The sequence below is a fragment of the Polypterus senegalus genome, chromosome 9 (assembly GCF_016835505.1).
Source record: "Polypterus senegalus isolate Bchr_013 chromosome 9, ASM1683550v1, whole genome shotgun sequence".
Classification (NCBI taxonomy): domain Eukaryota; kingdom Metazoa; phylum Chordata; class Cladistia; order Polypteriformes; family Polypteridae; genus Polypterus; species Polypterus senegalus.
The window spans coordinates 124,819,139-124,842,468 of record NC_053162.1 but is presented as its reverse complement, the minus strand read 5'-3'; the positions used below and the strand labels follow the sequence as shown (position 1 = coordinate 124,842,468).

The 23,330-nt window shown below is 37.1% G+C and overlaps 1 protein-coding gene across 3 annotated transcripts in view; it reads right to left on the bottom strand.

Annotated features, from left to right (window-relative positions):
• LOC120535723 (transient receptor potential cation channel subfamily V member 6-like) overlaps positions 1-23,330 on the bottom strand; it is a 111,570-nt gene that overhangs the window by 54,976 nt on the left and 33,264 nt on the right. For 2 of the 3 annotated variants that reach the window (XM_039763748.1, XM_039763747.1), the window contains exons 7-11: positions 21,835-22,010; positions 20,922-21,068; positions 13,037-13,249; positions 899-985; positions 647-723 (exon numbers count right to left, since the gene is read on the bottom strand). In XM_039763748.1, the coding sequence (XP_039619682.1) occupies positions 647-723; positions 899-985; positions 13,037-13,249; positions 20,922-21,068; positions 21,835-22,010 (700 nt within the window). The remainder of the gene's footprint in view (positions 1-646; positions 724-898; positions 986-13,036; positions 13,250-20,921; positions 21,069-21,834; positions 22,011-23,330) is intronic. The other variant, XM_039763749.1, reaches the window with a different exon arrangement.

Sequence of the window (23,330 nt, the reverse complement as noted above, 5' to 3'; positions counted from 1 at the left end):
CAGTAGTCCCAGTATCTGCTCTTTTGTACAATTAGGAACAGGAGAACCACTGCCAGAGCTGTACAAATTACCTCCAGATGGCTACTGGTGTGCATGTTTTTGAACAAACTGTCAGAAACAGACTCCATGAGGGTGGCATGAGGGCCCGACATCCTCTAGGTGGACCTACTGTCAGGAGTGCAGGCATGTTGGGGACATACAAATTACCGGGTCACATTACAAGTTGCTATGATGAAATTCACTCAAGTTGGATCAGCCTATGATTTCAATTTTTGACTTTGACTTTTGGTGTGATGTTGAGTGTGATATTTTAGGTTTCTCCCACAATAGGGTGGCAGCCTGCTCTGGTTTTATAATCCCTTGTTATCCCAAATAAAGGATATGTCTTTCTTTGACATTGCTAGAAAGACTGGGTTCAGAAAATGGATGGATGGATGAATTCATAAATTGAATTTCTTGTGGAATATCAGTAATACTTTGGTTATGAGGTTTCACACACTCATAAATACTTTTCTGGATTAGGTGAAGAATTTTTTTCCTTGGTACTCTTTAAAATGGTAATCTGCATGTCTGGTTCCAACACTCACTGATACAGTTCAGGCAGTCCATTATAATGAGTGGTAAAAGATAAAATAAATATACTCACATGATGACGTGAAAAGGGCCACCCAAAACGGTATGACCAAAATATTTTGTAGCTCCAACTCTTAGTATATCTGGGATCTTGAAAATGAAATGAGACAGAGTTGGTAAAGTTTAATTTCACTCCAAATGCTTTTCTTATTTTTCTCATGGCTGAAGTAAACACTGGTTTAGGTACATTTTAAATGAAGGCTGGGTGAAGTAAAAAAAAAAAATTAAACATAACAGCAAATTGCTTCAATACATGGACACCTACCTCAACTAGAAGGACGACCACAGCACCAATTACACTAATCATTTCACCAATCAGTCTAAGATGATCATTGTAGGTGACATAACTTTCCTGATGATAAATAAAAAGGGTGAGACTTTTTATTTAGCAGAGTCATAACTTCAACTGTAAAAATCAGCATCACTTGACTTGAAAGTCGTAAGTAGGGTATCATCTGTTTTAAGCCTTTGGCAACTCAGAAAGAAGGATGAGTGGATTGAAGGATTTTCTGTTTTCCAACAACATAAATCAGAGTGTGGCAGTAGTCTTCATTTCTATGATCATTGTAAATATGTTTGAGTTTTTAGGTATTTAGGCAAGAAAATTTATATTTTTACAAAAGAGTAGGAAGCACTGATGGAGAAAAAGTGATACTTAGTAAAAAGATAAATAAAAATATACAACATAGGAGCACAACACAATTAAGTACATTAGATGAAAGTTCAAAGCTACATGGAAACAGTGACTCTGTATAGAATCTGTAAATGACCTGGTGTTAAATTAAATTATATAACAAACTGATTGTGCACACCTTAAAAATCCTTTGCCAGTAAGAGAAAGCACAACAAATGCAGCATTAGCATGGGAGATTCAGCTGTGCCGGATGTAAAGAATTAAACACAGAAAAAGACCCTTGCATATGTTGCCAGGCAATCCCATTTTCATTTTTCATTGAAAAAGTAACTACTAAGAAATACCAAATATTTGATAAGCTTTCTCAGAAGTATGAGGATAATTTGTCATTACTGATGACACGGCAGAGTGGTGGCTCTGAGGCTAAGGATCTGCGCTGTTATTCAGAAGGTTGCCGGTTCGAATCCCCATCACTGTCAAAGGAGCTCCTACTCTGCTGGGCCCTTGAGCAAGACCCTTAACCAGGGGTGCTGTATAATGGCTGACCCTGCGCTCTGACCCCAAGGGGTAAGAGAAAACTAACAAATTCCTAATACAAGAAATTGTATAAGGTGAAATAAAGAACACGGCGGTGGGCTGGCACCCTGCCGAGGGTTTGTTTCCTGCCTTGCACCCTGTGTTGGCTAGGATTGGCTCCAGCAGACCCCCGTGACCCTGTAGTTAGGATATAGTGGGTTGGATAATGGATGGATGGAAATAAAGAACAAAAAAAAAGTAACACTGGTTATATTAAAGTAAGGCTCTACATATTTATAGCTTTATGTTAACTCTAATTTAATTTTGATATTTTCTCATTACTTTAACTGGACCATGATGAGGCTGTTCTCCAATATTTGGCGGTGCCACTCTGATTAAAGCAGATTGCAGAGACCAGTGATGCAGGTAAGAATAAATGAAAAATGAACAAATCTACATAAGGCTATTCTCCTATTGCTGAAACTAATTATCACTGACATATTTATTTTGTTAGAATACCCAGAGAAGACTGATTGGTCTTTTGACATCGGAATCCTTAGAGATTCATTTTTTCCAATGTCCTTATCTGCAAGAATTTTTGTCTTCCTGTTCTCTCTGGTTACCCGACCATAGTATAGTATTTGTTTATTAAACTGAATACTTATGGTCCCATCCTTAGTCTTAAAAGCAGTTTTTATAAACAATAGCACTTTAGGTTTTAATTTTTTTGTAACTCTCTGTGATGTATCTAATATTATTGCAAAGCAGTTTGAGCTACTACTTTGTAAAATAATGTACTATGGAAATGTTTTTTATGTCAGACGAGAGCATAGATCTTTCAAGACTAACATAGAATGTCAAACTTAAAACCATCTAGTTATGTACTGTTTATAAATAGAAGGAAAAAAAAAGATGACCACAGAGAAAAGACAAAAAATAATTTATGAATAAAGTTTGATGTATTATACTAAGTGAATGTGTGTACACATGCAGAAGATAAATATAGATGAAAATAGCACTAAGATGGCTACTACTACATTTGAGAAAGAGAGATAGAAAGAAAGACATGACCTAGGTGAAGGTATACCACGTTTCCCTAGGATCTCAAAACAGACTATGTACAGAGAGAGGAGACATGAGGCCATGTGGTGGCAGTAGTGGAGTTGCTCCTTATAAATAAAGGGATTATGTTGTCTAATGGGAGTTGTGAGACACCATGGAGGTATAGCAAGAGGCCAGGTGATTCCTTGGCTTTAAGATTGCATTCAATTCTAAATAGAAAAGTGTGAGACTTTAAAAATTTTTAAATGGTCTGGTGACCTAGTACTGAAGGGAAAGACCTGAAACTATAAGGAAAATAGAAAGTTTAGTTCTGTAGGTTTAAAACCTTCAATGGCATAGATTTAATTAAGCCAATGGCAAAGGCTCAACTGGACTGAGGAAGGTGTTGTTTTGATGGTCAGACCACCCCACCTGATAAATAGGAGTGAACAATCATGCAGAAATGCTGTATTTGGGTCCTTGAATCATATCATTAAGGATCTTAATTCAGAGAAAATAATTGTAAGCTTGCCCCATTAGTCGTAAAGTTCAAGTGAGGGTAAAATAATTTTTTTATTTTACAGAAAATGATTAATGTTGGAACACAATTGTGTGTGGCAAATGCATATATACCATGTTTGTGAAAAAATATAATTTTGCTTGAAAAACACAGAATGTATCCTTTAAGAACAAGTCTTGTAAATTGTTTGCAGGCTATACGTGAAGTGTGAGAGATGGAAGAGGTATAAGGGTATGTTGACGTGACTGAAGGTTTTGGATTTTGTCGGTGTTGTGACATTCTATATTACTCATATAAAACAAGAAATGTTTGCAGAGAGCAATATTAGACCTTAGCTGGTGCTTTTGCTTTGGGTGAAGGCTAATTTCAAACTGTCTTGTAAAACTCTAAAATTAAGAAGTTAGATTTCCTGAAAAAGCTGAACATATTTGGTATGAGCTTGGAAGAGAACCCATTTTCTTTCAACTGTTGACATCACCTATAGTGTAATCTTACTGCATTTTTTCCATAAGTGAATGCTGTGTGATGAGGACGGAGTTTCTAGAAAGCTTCTGTTTCATTGAAAGGTGATTAAACTAATGTAAAACTAATAAAAACTTTTTGTTTTGGACTGACCGGTGACTTTCTGGGCAAATTAAATGTTAAACTGGAGGTACTAAAGGATTTAAATAATGTATTGTGGATACAGAATTCTCTAACTCAGTTGTTTGATTTATTGTGTAACTTAATGTTTATGAGTAGTTTTGCTTTAAGTGAATATTTTTTTCTTTTTATCAGTTAAATCGATACTGGATAATTTTCTTAATAGCACAAGTTTTAGATTACATGTTTGTTTTGTGCAACAATTTACCACATTATAGCAGGGGCATTTCACCTATCCTCTTGGGCTTGGTAAGGTTTTGGGTGCAAGTCCTGAACTTACATCTGGCACAACTGGGTTGGGGACTTTGATCCTTTTGCTTCATCAATTGTCCAAGGAGGGGAGTCCTAATAAGGATTTATTCCTCTAAATGGTGAGGCATATCCCCCTGCTATAGTGACATTGTTTCTCTAAGATCCTTCTCAATTCACTGAATTATTTCCTTGATATTAAAGTCATATCCGTTCATTTCTTATACTCTCCAAATCTGGTAAAGGGGGGTAACATCTTGGTTGTTTATTCAGTCTGGCACAAACACAATCCCATCCTCCACAACATTTGTCTTTATATTGGAGGCAGTTTTCCACCCTGGAATGAAACTTATGACACTTGATGAAATTTATGAAAACTGTAGACCTGTAACATTTCAATATCAATGTGGAATTTTTTTCTTTTTCCTAAATCCTTTGTTTTTAACAGTCAACTTCCATTAGCATTTAAGACAAATGTCCCTATATCCTCTCCACTCTATGTCCAGCCTTTTAACATTTTTGTGTATAATGAAGCCAGTGACATCCTTGTATGGGTCTGATAGACCTCTATCTCTGTCTTCAGTCTGGTAGCGTGACTTGCATCCTCCAAGCTCCATCTTTTTGATAGCCATTCTTAATAACATCTCTGTATTCTCAAAAAACCTAAATAAACAGCATATTAAACGAAACTTTGTACATTGCCTTTTCTTATTGCTACATACTTTATGCTATGCATTTGGACATCGATTCTGCTTGTCTCATTTTGCGCATTTCTTCAGACATTTTGAAAAATGTCCCTAATTTCTTCTTTTTTGTGTGTTGTCTCTAACTGCTTGTCTTCCATTCTTTCTCTGTAAACATTCCCCTTTTGCCACCTACATGTCTTCTATAGGCCCAGAAGGTGATCCAGCTTGCAGGATCCTCATTGTGGCTGGACCAGGCCAAGGGTATGTCCACAATAACACCTGGCTGTGGCAGATAGATGGTCATTTCCGGAGGGTGGGACTGGACTGCATGTCTGCCTGTGGGGTTGCCAACAGATCCTGAACTGTTTCGTTGTGTGGTGGATGCGGCAATGCACTGTACCACTGCATGCTCCCCACCCTGACCTGACCTATCCACATATCATCCTTATACTTCATATTAATTTCATACAAAGTTATTTTGTTGACTTTATAATATGCTTGTTTTCCCTAAGCATATTTAAAAGTAAAAATGTAAATAAGGCATGTGTCTGAAAGATTTTAAAGAACCTGGATATATTTTGAGCCAATCAAGGAAACCAATTTTTGAAAAGACAGAAACCCAGGATATACATCATAATTGCAATTCTTTTTCAATACTCTTTAAACTAACTGGATTTTTACAAATACCTCAAAATGGATTTGTCCTTTGAAATCTGTATTTTGTTCAATGGGATGGAAAATCAAAACAATACCACCTTTTATAAAAAGGAGGTGAAACATCAAGCACGAAAAGGAGGATTACAACATAACTTCTTCTACTTACTGCTTGTTTCCTTGTAAGGAAAAGTAAAAGAATTTTATGATCAGCCTCTTGCACAAGCTGGGAAGCCCTTGCATTTATGTTGGCTCTAAACTAAATGAAACAAACAAATTACAAAAGGAATGCATGGTGCAGCATTCAGGTACGTTTAGGGACTTACTTAACGCTAGAATCCCTGAAGCCTATGAAAAAACTCGTAATCCCAGGCCACCTTAAATTCTTTCGCATCTCTTCGTCAGCGTCTTTTGTTTCGTAAATGTGTCAATCAGCACAAGCAGCTAGCAGCCTGCTATCCCATCCCCTAAACCCCCAGACAAAGACCGACGGAGCCGAGTCCGTCGCAAAATTATCAGAGCTCATGTCTCTTTATCTGGCAGTGAGGTGCCTGAAGTTGTATTGGGTAAAAAATATATCTTTATTTGGAATACATAAATTTCATGTGTGTTCCATGTCTACAATGATCTGTGTAAGTGTAAGATGACAGGAACTGCTGAACACATACCTAAGGCAGAAACGTTTTCCATGTTATACTAATAATGATGTGAAGTGTATAATGCGTGAAGACTTTAGTCTAAATATCAATTAAACATATGTGCTTTTATTCAACAATATAAGTGAAGAAAAAAAAAACAGCATTTGATTTATATGTTACTGTCAATGAGTTAAAAACCCAAACTCAAAAAACATTGCAGTTAAAAACCAGTGCTGAAGGAGTACTGCCTAACTTGTGCGTGACTAATGCTTTATTAACTTGTATTTGGGTACTTTAATAACTTATTTTGAGGATCTGTTTTGTTATAAGGAATGGCTATCAGAAAAGTAAAAAAGAAAAATACACAAAATATAAATGTAGCAAGGGAAATTGTAACAATAAATCAATCAGTAACTGTGGGTTCCACAAAATATTATACTGTTTTAGAGGAATGCTCCACCCAAAAGTTATATATTTTTAGATGGTATTTAACCGGCACAGTTTGTAGTATCAGTAGAGTTAAAGTTTTAACATTATTCATGCAGGATGGCAATAACAACGTTTCTGATGGGATAGAGGTCTGTAGTGACCAATGCCAATCAGTAGTAAACAATAACAAAACGTCTATGAAAAAACCTCATGTTACTCACATTAAGTTATCCAGTCAGTTGCTCATAATGTAGCAAATACATGTATTCTTAGTAAAATTTTATTAAATAATCCACCTCCGGAAAACACTCTTATTAATAAAAATAAAATGCACTTAACCACAACTGAGCATTTAAATTGAAGAAGAATAAATCTCAATAAAATGTAACTTTTCTAACAAAATTCCTTGAAGAATTAGTATACTAGTGGGAAAGTGGTGCTACAAGCCTTCGGTGCGTTCTGTGATCCTGGGAAATGTGAACTCACTACCAAATAAGATTGACAAACTGGCTGCGCTGGTGAAAAATGTCAGGACTAATATCCCTGATGCTAATGTGGAGCACCCCGGGTTTAGCACAGTTAGAGCAGACGGACACACAAGTACCTGCGGAAAGCGGAAAGGAGGAAAGGACTCACTCTCTATGTAAATACAAGGTGGTGTAACTCTGGACATGTAAAAGTTAAAATCTCCACTTGCTGCAAGGACATCAAACTGTTGGCTGTAAGTCTTCGTCCCTACTACTTGCCTAGAGAGTTTGGACACGTCATTGTTGTTATTGTTTACATCCCTCCTCGGGCGGACGTGGAGATAGTGGGCGACATCATCCATTCTGCTGTTGCTAAACTACAAATGCAGCACCCCGAGGCGCTTGTGCTAATTGCTGGAGACTTTAACCATGTGATGCTGGACAAAACATTACCTGCCTTCTCCCAGTATATGGATTGTAACACCTGGGGAAATAGGACTATTGACCTACTGTATGCAAACATTAAAGACGCATACAGTGCCACCCTGCTGCCTGCGCTTGGGAAGGCAGATCTGCTGGTTCTGCTTTAGCCTCACTACAAAACCAAGAGTGAGGGAGCTACCTACAACCACACGCTCATTCAGGAAGTGGTCCCCTGAGGCAGAGCAGGCTCTGAGAGACTTTTAAAGAACTACGGACTGGGATATCCTGCAGGGATCTTATAGTGAGAACATTGAGAATGTTATTGACTGCACTACTGACTACATCAACTTCTGTATGGACATTGTAGTTCCAGTAAGAACACTACGCTGCTATGCTAACAACAAGCCATGGATTACAAGTGACATCAAGGGCCTTTTGAACCAGAAGAAAAGGGCTTTTAAAGGCGGTGATCAGCATGAGCTCAAGCATGTGCAGAAGGAATTCCGAGTCCAGCTGAGGGCGACGAAGGAGCAGTACAGGAGTAAGCTGAAGCAGAATTTGCAGAATAACAGAATAAAGGAAGTGTGGTATGGGATGTAGATCATCACTGGCTGCAGCTCGAAGCAGGGTGCTACCATCGTGAGAGATATGGAGAGAGAAAATCAGATGAACAACTTCTTTAACAGGTTTGACCACCCTAACCCACTCTCACCTCGGAGTACTGTACCCTTCACCCATCCTTCTGCTGATACCAGCATAGGAGAGCGTTTCCCCCCACCCACAATTACAGCAGCCCAGGTAAGCAGAGAGCTGAGGAGACTTCATGCTAGCAAAGCAGTGGGTCCAGATGGAGTATCGCCCCGACTGCTGAAGGCCTGTGCATTGGAGCTGGGGAGTCCTCTACAGCGCATCTTCAACCTGAGCCTGGAACAGTGAAGAGTCCTGAAGCTTTGGAAAACATCTTGCATCACCCCAGTCCCAAAGGTATCACGTGCTAGTGAGCTGAATGACTTCTGGCCTGTCACTCTGGCGTCACATGTGATGAACACCATGAAGCGGCTGCTGCTTCACCACCTGAGGCCACAGGTCTGCCACGCCCTCGACCCTCTGCAGTTCGCATATCAGGAGAAGGTGGGAGCGGAGGATGCTATCATCTATATGCTACACCGATCCCTCTCCCACTTGGACAGAGGCCTCACGCCTGGACAAACTGGTGAGGAAGGCAGGCTCTATTGTAGGCACAAAGCTGGACAGTTTGACATCTGTGGCAGAGTGATGGGTGCTGAGCAGGCTCCTGTCAATCATGGAGAATCTACTGCATCCACTAAACAGTATCATCTCCAGACAGAGGAGCAGCTTCAGCGAAAGACTGCTGTCACTGTTCTGCTCCACTGACAGACTGAGGAGATCATTCCTCCCCCACACTATGCGATTCTTCAATTCCAACCCCTGGGTGGTGGATAGGGGTAAATGTTAACATTATACAAAGTTATTGTCTGTTATACCAGCATTTTTATCACTCTTTAATTTAATATTGTTCTTTATCAGTATGCTGCTGCTGGAGTATGTGAACTTTCCCATGGGATTAATAATGGATCTATCTATCTATCTATCTATCTATCAGATTTTGACAAAACTAGTCGAATGGAAGCCAAGCCGCTTCAAGCAGAAAGACAGACAGACATGACCATGACAGCAGCTATTTTTCATATTTTATGTGAATATACCTAAAAACATTATCTGTTTGCTATATTTAGCACCTAAAGCTCTGTTGACAGTTAAAGGATCTACTACATATAGCTTGCTCTGGATTACCTGAACTGTAACATCCAGGGGTACTACAACAACAGCACATTTTCACACAAATAGTGCAGCTCAAAGTGCTTTACAAGATAAAGAAAGAAAAGTTTATAAAAAAAACAAAAATAAGACTAGGCAATACTAAGTAACAAAGAATAAAGTATCGATGGCCTAGAGGATAGAAAAAGAAAACAAAAAAACTAAAAAAAAAACAAAATCTGCAGTGGTTCTAAGGCCATGAGACTGCCCAGACCTCACTGGGCATTCTACCTAACATAAATTTATCCTCATGGTTTAAAGGCTTCATGTAAAAGAATTTGATGACTATTACAATATTAGATTCCCCCACTGTCCCAGTTTTTCTTTTGTTGCTATTGCTTCTAGGAAATTCCTTTCCACTACACCGTATATGCTTTGAAGACCTGCTGCATGTTGTCATCTGTTGTTTGCACACAATAGCTATTTGACACATTAGCAACTGAAGTTAGAAAAATAGCGTATTAACAGTTGCACAGCATAACAAAGGTAGATAGGGTTTGAAAGGGTACTTAGACATCAAAACTACAGATAGTTATTAGAATCATTAAGAAATTACAAATTTGCATGTGAAACAGGTTGGTTTTCAACATTTCACTTGCATCATAGCAGCGAATGGATGCTAGAGGACATGGTGAAGCAGAGATCAGGTCAGAGTGTAAAAAGCACTAGAATATATTAGGTGGGCAGCAACCTTCACACTCAGTTGTAAATATGAGCTGTTGAAGGTATCTTTCCCAATATGAAGTTACAACAATGCAGCCTACAAAAAAGAGACAACTGATCAAGAAGTCAAAAGGACCAGTTAATGAGGAGGGATCACATTTAAAGGATTGCTTACACAAAGGAGGAACGCGCAAAGACAGTGAAGAAATGTGTTGAGTGTAAGGTAAGTAGAATAACTATTTTTACCTTCAGATTATTTTAAATATTTTGGTCTGCAGTGCATAGTCAAACGTATAAGCATTTGCTTTAGAAATGTCATGAAGAGAACTACTGATATGATTAAATGAATAAAAGGCAAGAATGTAGTAGGAGAATTGTTAATGTAATACACAAAATATACTAGGAGATGATTAAGAGATCAGCAGATGTCCTGTAAACAACAAGACTGGACAACTGTCACATTCAAAGATATTTCCAGGGTAATAACTGAACCTAAAAGATGTAATAAAAACAAGAGTGTAACAGAATAGACTTTTATTTGGATAAGTTATTTGGGTTTAAGCTAAAGAACCAATCAGAGTGATGTATGCATTAATTAGCACTGCTATGTAAATTCAGTTGTTTATAAATGGGACCTCTGCCCTTACTTTTTTGATCATTCTGTAATAGACTACTGTGATGAATGCTCCCTCTTCTGCATTTGCTGAAGAGATAATTAAATACACAATTAACAGGTTTGCTCCTGCCTGGTTACTGACTCAAAGAGGTTTTATCAAATTGTCCTAGTAATGGATACATTTCTTTCTTTAAGTAATATATTGATTTCTTCTGCATAAGTCATCCATGGTGAAGCTGAAGTGTCTGAGAGTATGTTAACCTAGGAGAATGACAAATGAGGATAAAATACTGGTCTCAGAGCCAAAGAGATAAGAAAAAATAAAGTGAAAATGGAAAGAGAAAAGAAAAGAAGCAGTAAAAGTAATAGGATGTTGAAAAGGAAGATGTTGGAATTCTGTAATGAAAGACTGGAAAGGAACTGAATGAAAGACAGAAGGAATTAAAATACTGTCTGAATCATGCAGAGGAATAACAATTTAGGGGGAAGGAAAGATTGGGTCTTCAATAAAAACGAGATCAAGTTAGGGTTGAATGAGCAGGTGCACAGGCAGATAGATAAAAAGAGAATAAAGAGTGGAGCTTTTGGAAGCCAATTAAGTTAGGAAAGCCAACAAAAGATAGTGAAGACAGTTAAAAACTAACAAGATCAGGGAATGAAGAGTCTTAATTGTGGAAGAAGTTCATTAAGCAAATACAAAGATTAAGCCAGATCCTAATGAGAAGTAACCTGTAAATTATAGATTTAAGACATCACATTCACATAGAATGTAATGAAGAAGCATTTAACATATCAAGAACTGGTCATGCAGTACAAGTTAAGCCTGCTGTTTCTTAAAGAAAGAAAAGCAAAAAGTAACTGAATTAGCTGACATGAAGACAATACAGTATGCTTTTTTAACCGATGACACTAATCTTTGTTTATGACTTTGACTCTGCATTACTTCTTTCTACACATCAACCACCTATATAATGTTGATTGATGTGTATAGGTATATGAAAAAAAGAAGTCATAACAATAAAAATTTTGAAAGATGATACTGCACATTAAAATGCTGCATACATCCATCCATTTTCTAACCCGCTGAATCCGAATACAGGGTCACGGGGGTCTGCTGGAGCCAATCCCAGCCAACACAGGGCACAAGGCAGGAACCAATCCTGGGCAGGGTGCCAACCCACCGCAGATGCTGCATACAAATACTGATCATTGTTAATGTATCCCTATATTTTTTAAAGAGTACAAGTATAAGAAAATGTGCTGCATAAAACAAAGCGTGAGCCTGGAATGTTTCTAAATAGACACAAAATGGTTTTAATATAACTAAAAGGATAGGTTAAAATCATTTTACAATCCCTTCCTTTCAAAGATCCAAGAGGACACTGGGAAAATGACCTCTCAATTAATATATCAGAAAAGTAGTGGAAAGTAGCAATGCAGAGAATTCATTCGAGCTCCATATGCGCAAAGCATACAATTATACAACTCAAAATTATATATCGAGCACATCTGTCTCGACTAAAACTCTCCAAAATGTTTCCAGGGCATGATCCAACCTGCGAACGTTGCAACCAAGCCCCAGCCTCACTGGGTCACATGTTCTGGGCCTGCACCAAATTAACATTATTCTGGACAAAAATTTTTAATTACCTCTCAGACAGCCTTGGACTCGGATGGGTTTAAAGTGGAGAAGGACAAACAAATTGTGATTGCATTCACTACACTGTTGGCACGCAGACTTATTCTGATAAACTGGAAGAACCCAAACTCTCCTCTTTTAAGTCAGTGGGAAACTGATGTGTTATACTATTTAAAATTGGAAAAAATCAAATACTCAGTTAGAGGATCTGTACAGACTTTTTTCAAAACATGGCAGGATCTAATCAGTAATATTTTAAAATAAGTTTATAAAGCACAGAGAATTTATTAATTTAGGTATTTTTACAAGCCTTAAATTTTACACCGCTTTGGCTTGCTCTCTCTCTCAGGGGTGGGATCGATCTGTTCTTAACATAATTATTTTTTTTTGTAAAAACTTGATTGCTATGTATTGATTGTAATAAAATTAATAAATAAAAATTAAAAAAAATATATATATATATAACTAAAAGGAATATAAACGTAAAGCTACATAAAATAAGTATAAAGCTATATATTTAAAATTAGATTCAAAAAGAGGTAGAAATTAATTAAAATGTACTACATAAATACACATTGAGACAGAAAGTTATAGATAAATAGAAAAGATAGTATTTTAAATATAGGGCATGAAAGATTTAAAGGCAGATTGATAAGTAGGTTTAAACTAATAGATGCATATATAGATGTAAAATGTGAAACAAAAAAGGAGAAAGATATTTTTAAGAGAAGATGTAGTAAGTTTTACCTGCACACTTTTTTTAACATATAGCAAGACATCTCTGGGATCTGTTGCGTTGTCTGGACGTAATCTAAGTGGTCGAAATATGCAGCATAGGGTAAAGATGGTGATGTACAAAATATACACAAGCATCAGAAAGCGAAAGTAATGCCTTGCATATTTCATCCATTTTAGCTTGATGAGCTGCTTCACTGGAGTAATTTCCAAAATTTTATAAGCCTATTAAAAAGGAAGCAGAGAAATCAAATATCAATAAAATATAATGCATATTCATAAAAATCCTGTGAAACATGAAGAACAAGAAGCATAAGTATCTTTACACCATATCATTACAGCAATTTGACAAGGATTTAGGGTGTTTTATACACCTCTATGTGCATTTTTATATAATAATTCCATAAGATTATTTAGAGAGAAAGGAAAAGATATCCTTATTTTATTATGCCCAGACTACTACTTTAAAGAGTCACTGGTTTCAAGGCTTGGCATCTGAAACATCTAACAATTTTAAATAAAAATAACTTAAAAAATATGAAAACTTCTTCTTTCATCAAGAAACATGAATTCTAAATACAAAAACTCAATAATGTGGATAAATCATTAAATTTTACAACTACTAAGTGTTAAAAAAATGCTTTAGTTGCCTTGCATTTTTATGCAATCGTTTTGTTCACCCCACTGAATTAAAGCTGAAAGTCTGCACTTCAACTGCATTGGAGTGGTTTCATTTAAAATTCATTCTGGTAATGTACAAGCCAAAATTAGAAAAAAGTTGTCTCTGTCCAAATGTTTATGGACCTAACTGTATGTATATTGTGGCAGATTGGGGGGCTGTTGTCCCCTTGAACCCTCGGACTAGATGCCAGACACCAGATAAAAGTCCAAATTATGAATTTATTTGAACAATACAGTGCACAAAGCACCCTCCTCTCCACAATACTCATATAAATAAACACAATACACAATGATCAATAATCCTCCACTCTCCCAGACGCATTGCCACGCTGCCACCCAGCTCAGCTCAACCCTGGGATATCCTACAGACCTTTTTATAGTCCTTGACCAGGAAGTGCTTCTGAACCCTTAGTCCATGTGATTTCCTAGCACTTCCAGGTCAGATAAAAAACTCTTCTTTTTCATCCCAGAAGTACGTCATTTCCTCTGTCCCTGTGGCCAGGACATACTTTTGGGTTATAGGGCAAATACAAGTCTCTGAGTTTCCCTGCAGCGTCTCCTTACGGCCCGCAGGGCTTTGAAGGAAAACTCCAATATCCATGCTGCCGGAAGGGCTCCATCAAGTGATGTGGGGGTATTGGCCGGGATGAACATACATATACATACATACATACAATGGGTACGGAAAGTATTCAGACCCCCTTCATTTTTTCACTCTTTGTTATATTGCAGCCATTTGCTAAAATAATTTAAATTAATTTTTTTCCTCACTAATGTACACACAGCACCCCATATTGACAGACAAAAAAGAATTTTTGAAATTGTTGCAGATTTATTAAAAAAGAAAAACTGAAATATCACATGGTCCTAAGTATTCAGACCCTTTGCTCAGTATTTAGTAGAAGCACCTTTTGAGCTAATACAGCCATGAGTCTTCTTGGGAAAGATGCAACAAGTTTTTCACACCTGGATTTGGGGATCCTCTGCCATTCCTCCTTGCAGATCCTCTCCAGTTCTGTCAGGTTGGATGGTAAACGTTGGTGGACAGCCATTTTTAGGTCTCTCCAGAGATGCTCAATTGGGTTTAAGTCAGAGCTCTGGCTGGGCTATTCAAGAACAGTCACAGAGTTGTTGTGAAGCCACTCCTTCGTCATTTTAGCTGTGTGCTTAGGGTCATTGTCTTGTTGGAAGGTAAACCTTCGGCCCAGTCTGAGGTCCTTAGCACTCTGGAGAAGGTTTTTGTCCAGGATATCCCTGTACTTGGCCGCATTCATCTTTCCCTTGATTGCAACCAGTCGTCCTGTCCCTGCAGCTGAAAAACACCCCCACAGCATGATGCTGCCACCGCCATGCTTCACTGTGGGGACTGTATTGAACAAGTGATGAGCAGTGCCTGGTTGTCTTCACACATACCGCTTAGAATTAACACTAGAATTACCAGAGCCTACGAAAAAACTCGTAATTCCGTCCCACCTTAAACTGCTTCTTAAATCCCTTCACACCTCTCCGCCAGCGCCCTTTGTCTTCTAAATGTGCTGATAAAGAGAAGCCGGCTATTCCATCCCCCACCAATTTAGAGCGTGCACGAACTTCTCTCAGCTCATGCCTTGATTGAGTATCTGGGAGTGAAGTGGAGTTTTAGAGTGAAATAATAGATCGTTGTTTGGAACACACGCATTTCATGTCTGTTCCGTTTCTACAGTAATCTGTGTCAACACATTGTTAAAACAGAAACTTTTTTTATATTCTAGTAGTAGATGACAAAATGTAGGCATAAACTATATAATGTATGAAGCCTGAAGTCCAAATAGCAAAGAAACATTTTCACAAGAATAACACAATTGCACTTTTATTCAAACATATAACTGCAGAAAGAAAACGCCGCCTTAACATGCGACATTGACACCACTTTACTATAACTGACTCTGTGGTTCAATAGATACAGCCCCCGCTTGGGAATCAAGAGGTCACGGGTTCGATCCTGCCCCTCCCTTTTCAGAAGTAAACTGTTCTTAGTCTTACTGTTTTAGAATAAAAACATACTTTTGATTTCAGTCTGTAACAGCCGGTGCAATTTATGATCTTTGTAAAGGTTAGCTTTTTTTTTTTTTTTTATTCACTTTTCACTCTCTCAGTCGCGTTCAGAATCAATCCATACAACCCCATCTGACACGGCTGTTTTCACTAAAGACGCTATAGCTCTGCAGTGTACCACGATGCATACTAACGCCCACCCCGGTTCTGACACACAAACGCTGGCGAAGCTGCCTTCTTCGTATCTCACCGTCACTTGCTTTTCTTTTTATTCAGTTTTATTGAGTGTTCCTGCCAGTCCCGCATGTTGCTGTATGCTTTTTCTTTTGCACCCCATGACATGCAGAAGAAAGAATGGTAAAGACCAGTAACTTCGGCGCTATATGCAATCATCAGACACTCCCCATCTGCCCGTGTCGTTCAAACACAGGAACATATATTGGTGTAAAAGTATAACAAAAGTGCACTTTTATTCAAGTGCACTTTTTCCATCGCCTTTTCCTGTAAGAAGCAGTTTACACACTTCTCTATGCTGTGGTTTCTATTACACACCTGAAAGAAAGACAATATATGTGAAAATATAATCGCACTAATGCAATATTATTTGAAAACGAACAGCGTCAGATCGGACTGGCAGGAACACTCAATAAAACTGAATAAAAAGAAAATCAAGTGACGGTGAGATACTGAAGAAGACAGCTTCGCCAGCGTCTGTGTGTCAGAACCGGGTGGGGGGTGCGTTAGTATGCATCATGGTACAGCACAGAGCTATAGCGCGTCTGTATTCTGTTTCTATTGTACTCCAGGGCACGCAGAGGAGAGAATAGTAAAGAGCAGTAAGTTGGGCTATATGCAATCATCAGACACTCTCCATCTGCCCGTTGTTTTGTTATACTTTTCAATACTTTTATACTGCTCAAGCGGGCATGCTCAAAAATACACGTGTAATGCCACGAAAAGTGCACGCAGACACTTCATTTCGCAAACAAAACAAGTGCACTTTTATTCAAAACTACCTGTATAACCGAAGAAAAAAGAAAGCAAGATACAGTAGGCGATTGATACGACATCTTGCGGTGCAATGCTAAGAAGTGAAGATTTTCATTCCGTGCTATATAAAATCATCACATTCAAATATTAACAGTTCCCACACACCCACTTTCGTCAGGTGCTCATTCAGTGTAACAGAAACCATAGCACAGAGAGGTGTGTACACGGCAACAAGTACACGGTCGTAAATGTAGGAAGGACGGTCCTTGGGTGTGTGGAACTGTTAATATTTGAATGTGATGATTTTATATAGCACGGAATGAAAATCTTCACTTCTTAGCATTGCACCATGCAAGATGTCGTATCAATCGCCTACTGTATCTTGCTTTCTTTTTTCTTCGGTTATACAGGTAGTTTTGAATAAAAGTGCACTTGTTTTGTTTGCGTAAATGAAGTGTCTGCGCACTTTCGTGGCATTACACGTATTTTTGAGCATGCCCGCTTGAGCAGTATAAAAGTATTGAAAAGTATAACAAAACAACGGGCAGATGGAGAGTGTCTGATGATTGCATATAGCCGGGTTACTGGTCTTTACCATTCTTTCTTCTGCATGTCATGGGGTGCAAAAGAAAAGCATACAGCAACATGCGGGACTGGCAGGAACACTCAATAAAACTGAATAAAAAGAAAAGCAAGTGACGGTGAGATACGAAGAAGGCAGCTTCGCCAGCGTTTGTGTGTCAGAACCGGGGGGGTGGGCGCGTTAGTATGCATCGTGGTACACTGCAGAGCTATAGCGCGTCTTTAGTGAAAACAGCCGTGTCAGATGGGGTTGTATGGATTGATTCTGAACGCGACTGAGAGAGTGAAAAGTGAATAAAAAAAAAAAAAAGCTAACCTTTACAAAGATCATAAATTGCACCGGCTGTTACAGACTGAAATCAAAAGTATGTTTTTATTCTAAAACAGTAAGACTAAGAACAGTTTACTTCTGAAAAGGGAGGGGCGCAGGATCGAACCCGTGACCTCTTGATTCCCAAGCGGGGGCTGTATCTATTGAACCACAGAGTCAGTTATAGTAAAGTGGTGTCAATGTCGCATGTTAAGGCGGCGTTTTCTTTCTGCAGTTATATGTTTGAATAAAAGTGCAATTGTGTTATTCTTGTGAAAATGTTTCTTTGCTATTTGGACTTCAGGCTTCATACATTATATAGTTTATGCCTACATTTTGTCATCTACTACTAGAATATAAAAAAGTTTCTGTTTTAACAATGTGTTGACACAGATTACTGTAGAAACGGAACAGACATGAAATGCGTGTGTTCCAAACAACGATCTATTATTTCACTCTAAAACTCCACTTCACTCCCAGATACTCAATCAAGGCATGAGCTGAGAGAAGTTCGTGCACGTTCTAAATTGGTGGGGGGATGGAATAGCCGGCTTCTCTTTATCAGCACATTTAGAAGACAAAGGGCGCTATGGAGAGGTGTGAAGGGATTTAAGAAGCAGTTTAAGGTGGGACGGAATTACGAGTTTTTTCGTAGGCTCTGGTAATTCTAGTGTTAAGGCCAAAAAGTTCTATCTTGGAGTTTGCTAAAAGACACCTGAAGGACTCTGAGATGGTGAGAAATAAGATTCTCTGGTCTGATGAGACCAAGATGAATGCATATTTTTAAAACACATTATTATCATTCATTTATAAGATGCACAACATAAGAGAAGCGGGAAGGTGGCACATTGGTTAGCTCTGCTGCCTCAGTTCTTCAAAAGAATGGATTGAAACCTAGCCCACTCATTAAATGTATTTAATCTCTCTTTCTCTTTTTTTTTTTTTTAAAGAAAACACTAAGTATACTGGTTTGTGCTCAGGTTTCAAAGAAGTGAGTTTAAAGCGGACTCATCATTGTCATTGTCATCATTGTCATGTGGCCAGCTTATAAGAAAGTACAGTATGTCTTTTGATGGACTGATGATCTGACCCCTGATTCCTGCCTTCTGCTGAATTCTGCTAGAACAGGCACATACTCTCCTTGTGATCCTGAGTTGTAGTAAGTGGGATAAAAAAAAATGTAAAACAATATGAAGAAATGCACCATATAAAGGAAATTTAAAATGAAGCTACATTTAAATATATAAAAATATAATTCTATTTTATAATCTCACCACTGTTTAAATTTCCCATCATTTAAAATTCATAATATTATCATAAATACAGTCTTGCGTTTGGATATTGAAAGGTGACTTCTGCCTTCATTTTATGTTGTAAGCCATTTATGTACTCATTGGTGACACCTATTTATTGCATTATTATTATTATTTTTTTGATAGACAGAAGGGAGATGCCTATGTAATATGTATGCAAAATGGGGCTGAAAGAAATAGCATTACCTTATTATTATTTGTTACTCATCTATTAAGTTATGAAAATGTATTTAGGTTTACCACAAGGTGTCAAATGCTATTTATAAAGGCAGTCACTTGGATATTGCAACTGCCTGTAATACTAACTAAACTCCTTAAAATCATCTTGGAGACATGGTTTGGGACCTGGCAACATAATGCCTTTTACTTGAAATTGCACAACATTGATCTATTTAAAATTCAAATATGCCTCTTAGTGAATGGAAAGGGCAGATTTCAGAAAAGAACACCTTCAGACTTTCTATGCCTGAGCTTTATTACTTAACTTTTTAAATTAGCCTTACAGGAGTCACAGCCTATTTTTACTGTTTTCAATGTAAACAATGTTTCAGAGATACGGTTATAATTGAACATGGAGTACTCAGCATGACAAAAATGTTAAGTATGACAATTACATTGCAAATCACCATCCAGATGTTGTAAGTGAAATCTCAGTTGATCTAGCTTTCTATACCACTTTGTCCTAGTGAGATTCACACAGAAAACACAGAGAACAAGGCTGAAAAGACTTTCCTAACCCAAAAGTATCCACTATCTTCTGGGAAATTCACTGAGAGGCATTATCCTTATAGCATGTTCACCCCGAGTCTCTGCCAAATGGGCTATGCATACCTTGTATAGGGTGGTCCAGATCAAATTATGCAATTTTCATTACGCTATAACTTATTAAGTTTATTACATAGAAAATCACCCGAAAAATCCCAGACCATCGAGAAGTGTGCGAACTGACGACATGAAGAATTGTCTCTGCGCCGAAGTGGAATCGTCCCCGCATAAATCAAAGTCATCCAGATGATCTGGATCTGCATAATTAGATCAGGACCATTCTTAATTACACATCCCTACTTGATTCCAAAACCACAAGAATCAGCTTCTCTCAATACTGACCGCTGACACTATCCTTACCATTAAAGAAAGAAAGTGTTGTTTAAATGCTTAGCTACAGTTTTTTCTCATCATCCTGCAATTCAATGTTCAGAGAAGGAGAAGGATTGAACATACCATATCATTTTCTAAACCCACTTAATCCTGAGCAGGGTCATGGGTGGCTGAGGACTATTCTAGCAAGCATAGGGTGTAAGGCATGAACTATCCCCTGGAAGGGTACCATTCCATAGAAATATCATGTTCCTTAAGCCTTGTTTTAAATTTAAGTCACTGATAAAATTGACTTATTTTAATGCAGGCAGTGAAAAGGGATCTTTTTCCATTTTGCTTTCAATTACAAAACAAAATAGTTAAAGGCACAAACACTAAATATAAAAACAAAAAGGCATACAGTTAAATGCTTATACAGTATATGAATAATGGAGTAATTTTTAGAAGTAACTCATGCTGATTTGCAATAAACTTGTAACAATTTTGTTTGATATTGTAATTAATGAAACCCTCAAAATGTGTTTCACTCCCCCACTGTTAGTTCATTTGCTGTGCCTTTTTTAAAATCACTGAAATGCAACAACTGTAAGTTTTTGGTTTTTAACAATAGTGAAATGTTTCACATATTTGGTAAACAATATGTGAAATCTGGCAGGACTCTTAAATAAGACTTGAATGTGCCAGCATTAAAATGGCTACACGATAGCTTGGGAGGCATATGATACTTGAAAACTAATATTTTTGAACAGTATTGAGGCTGAGAATAAGAAGTTATACACTATTAAATCAATAATATTTTATTCTATACTTGTTGGAAAGGTGAGGTACTATGACACTGAATTGCGCACATAATTAAAACAATAAATAAATAAATAAACCACCATCGTACCTCTCTTTTTTCACTGCAGATAATAAGTTCCAATACTGAGTGGTCATCTACCCACGAGTCAATTTCTGAAAGATCATAGAGATATGATGACCGTGGTCCCAAAAAACAGTGGAATATGCGACGTTTGTTCACTATATGCTGAAACATCTAAAAGATGAAATTTAACTTTAAAACTGTGGTTGACACTATGCTCTTCCAGTAGTTTCTTCTATTCTGACTTCTTTTAAAGAAACAAAATGCTTAAAATAAATCACTAGACAGACTAAGGTATATTGTACCAACCTTGACCAGTTCTTTAAAAAAAAAATTTTAAAAAAGTAACGTTTTCAGGCTACATACTGTAAATGCAAAAAATATATTTTCTAAGCATTGCAACTTAGTAATGCTGTATTTTATGAACATTACATTACAATGAATGTGCCATATTAGTTCAGTTCATGGGCCCCAGTGGGATTTTAGAATATGTAATGCTTGTATGGTTTTCCACTGTTTACATTAGTTTTCCATTTATTTTCCATCTATTAGCTTAAAACCTGTATCTTTTTACAAAATATCATGCACTACTGGAAACAGTGGGTATAAAGATAACCAGAAAATCTTCTGCAATTTTATTTCAGGTCATTGGATGACAAAGAAGCTAGGATAACAGGCAAACTCCAAACAGAAGACACAGTAGGAGAGGAAGAAAAAGCCCAAGCACACTGAAACAGCAGTACATCCTGTCTAATGCTAGTACTGAATATTTTCTTTAGAAATAAATAAAACTCTGAGCAACATCTTTAACCAGCATCTCAGTTTTGTCACAAATAAGAATATAAACAGAATTTCATATAAAGTGCAATCAGTAAAATGGTGACTGGCTGATTTAATGTCATCATTTAAACAAAAAAATCAAATCAAAAATCATACCAACCATTGAGTTACCCTCAGCTGCAGCAAGTTTCAAAGGAGTCAATCCTTTATTGTTCCGGATGATATCCAATGACATTCTACTGTCTTCTTCCATGTCATATGACATAATTAAGTCATATATTTGGCAGGATCTGAGCTTGTTGGGTTGAAAGACCAGGACATGCAAGACTGTATTACCTGATACACAGATGAAAAATGTGTTTGTTAAATACAGTATGATCCAACGGTGAGTTAAACCTATGTACATTACTCTTTAATGTCAGAAAACTGGTTGAAAAATGAAATCACTATATGTACATATGTGGGGTAAACGAAAGGTTTCTAACCTGCATCTGAAAGGGGTATTTTGACTTTGTAAGTGGCAAAGTATTAGATCTTCTATACTAAAACATTTCAATTGATGTTTTGGAATTTATAGTATACAATGCATATTTTTGTTTCATAACAAAGTCGAAACAGATGCCTAAAATCACAAAATGAATTACAGTGCATCTGGAAAGTATTCACAGCGCATCACTTTTTCCACATTTTGTTATGTTACAGCCTTAGTCCAAAATGGATTAAATAATTTTTTTTCCTCAGAATTCTACACACAACACCCCATAATGACAATGTGAAAATAGTTTACTTGAGGTTTTTGCAAATTTATTAAAAATAAAAAACTGAGGAAGCACGTGTACATAAGTATTCACAGCCTTTGCTCAATACAAAATTGAGCTCAGGTACATTCTGTAGATTCATGCTTGTGTAGTCAATCAATTTTATGATCAATATTATTGGCAAGCTTGCAATTTAGGTATTATCATGTACAATAAATTAAAAAATTATTGCAAATGCACTAACTTTTGATCATCAGAATATTTTAGTTGGGTGTCCAAAATTATAAAAAATAAAGATATCTGTTCAACTGTTCAGTAGTTTAATGTTCACAGAAGAAAATTAAAATAAGACCAGAACATTACTAAAAGCACCCTTCCATAATATTTATTTGAACATGTTTTGGTGAGGAATACAGCCTTCAATTTTTTTCTAGGCATCTATTTCCTTCTTGCACTTTTTTGCTGTTAGTATTCCCAATCTTTAGTTGAAACTTGTTCTGCTTTGGAATGCTTTCTTTGACCAATACCAGATTTAATTTTTTCCAAAGGTTTTTGATCACATTGAGATCAAGAGTCATTGCTGGCTATCGGTGTTTTCAAATTAAAAAAATAAATAAATTTAAACATGTCAATACGGAGAAAATAATAATTCCATTAACTAAAACTAAAATATTTTGGAAACAATTTTAAAAATTATTTTTAAAGATAGAAAAAAAGAGCAACAACAGGATAAGAAATGTGCAACAACAAAAAGAGATTAAATTCCCTTCCCACCAGCAGCTACTCCACCTTCATAGTGCTAGCAGCATGCCCTACGTATTCCTATTACAACAAAATAAGCAATTTTTAAATAAGTCCACTTCCTTTTTCTAAGGATGTTATTGTGGATGGAGAAGAT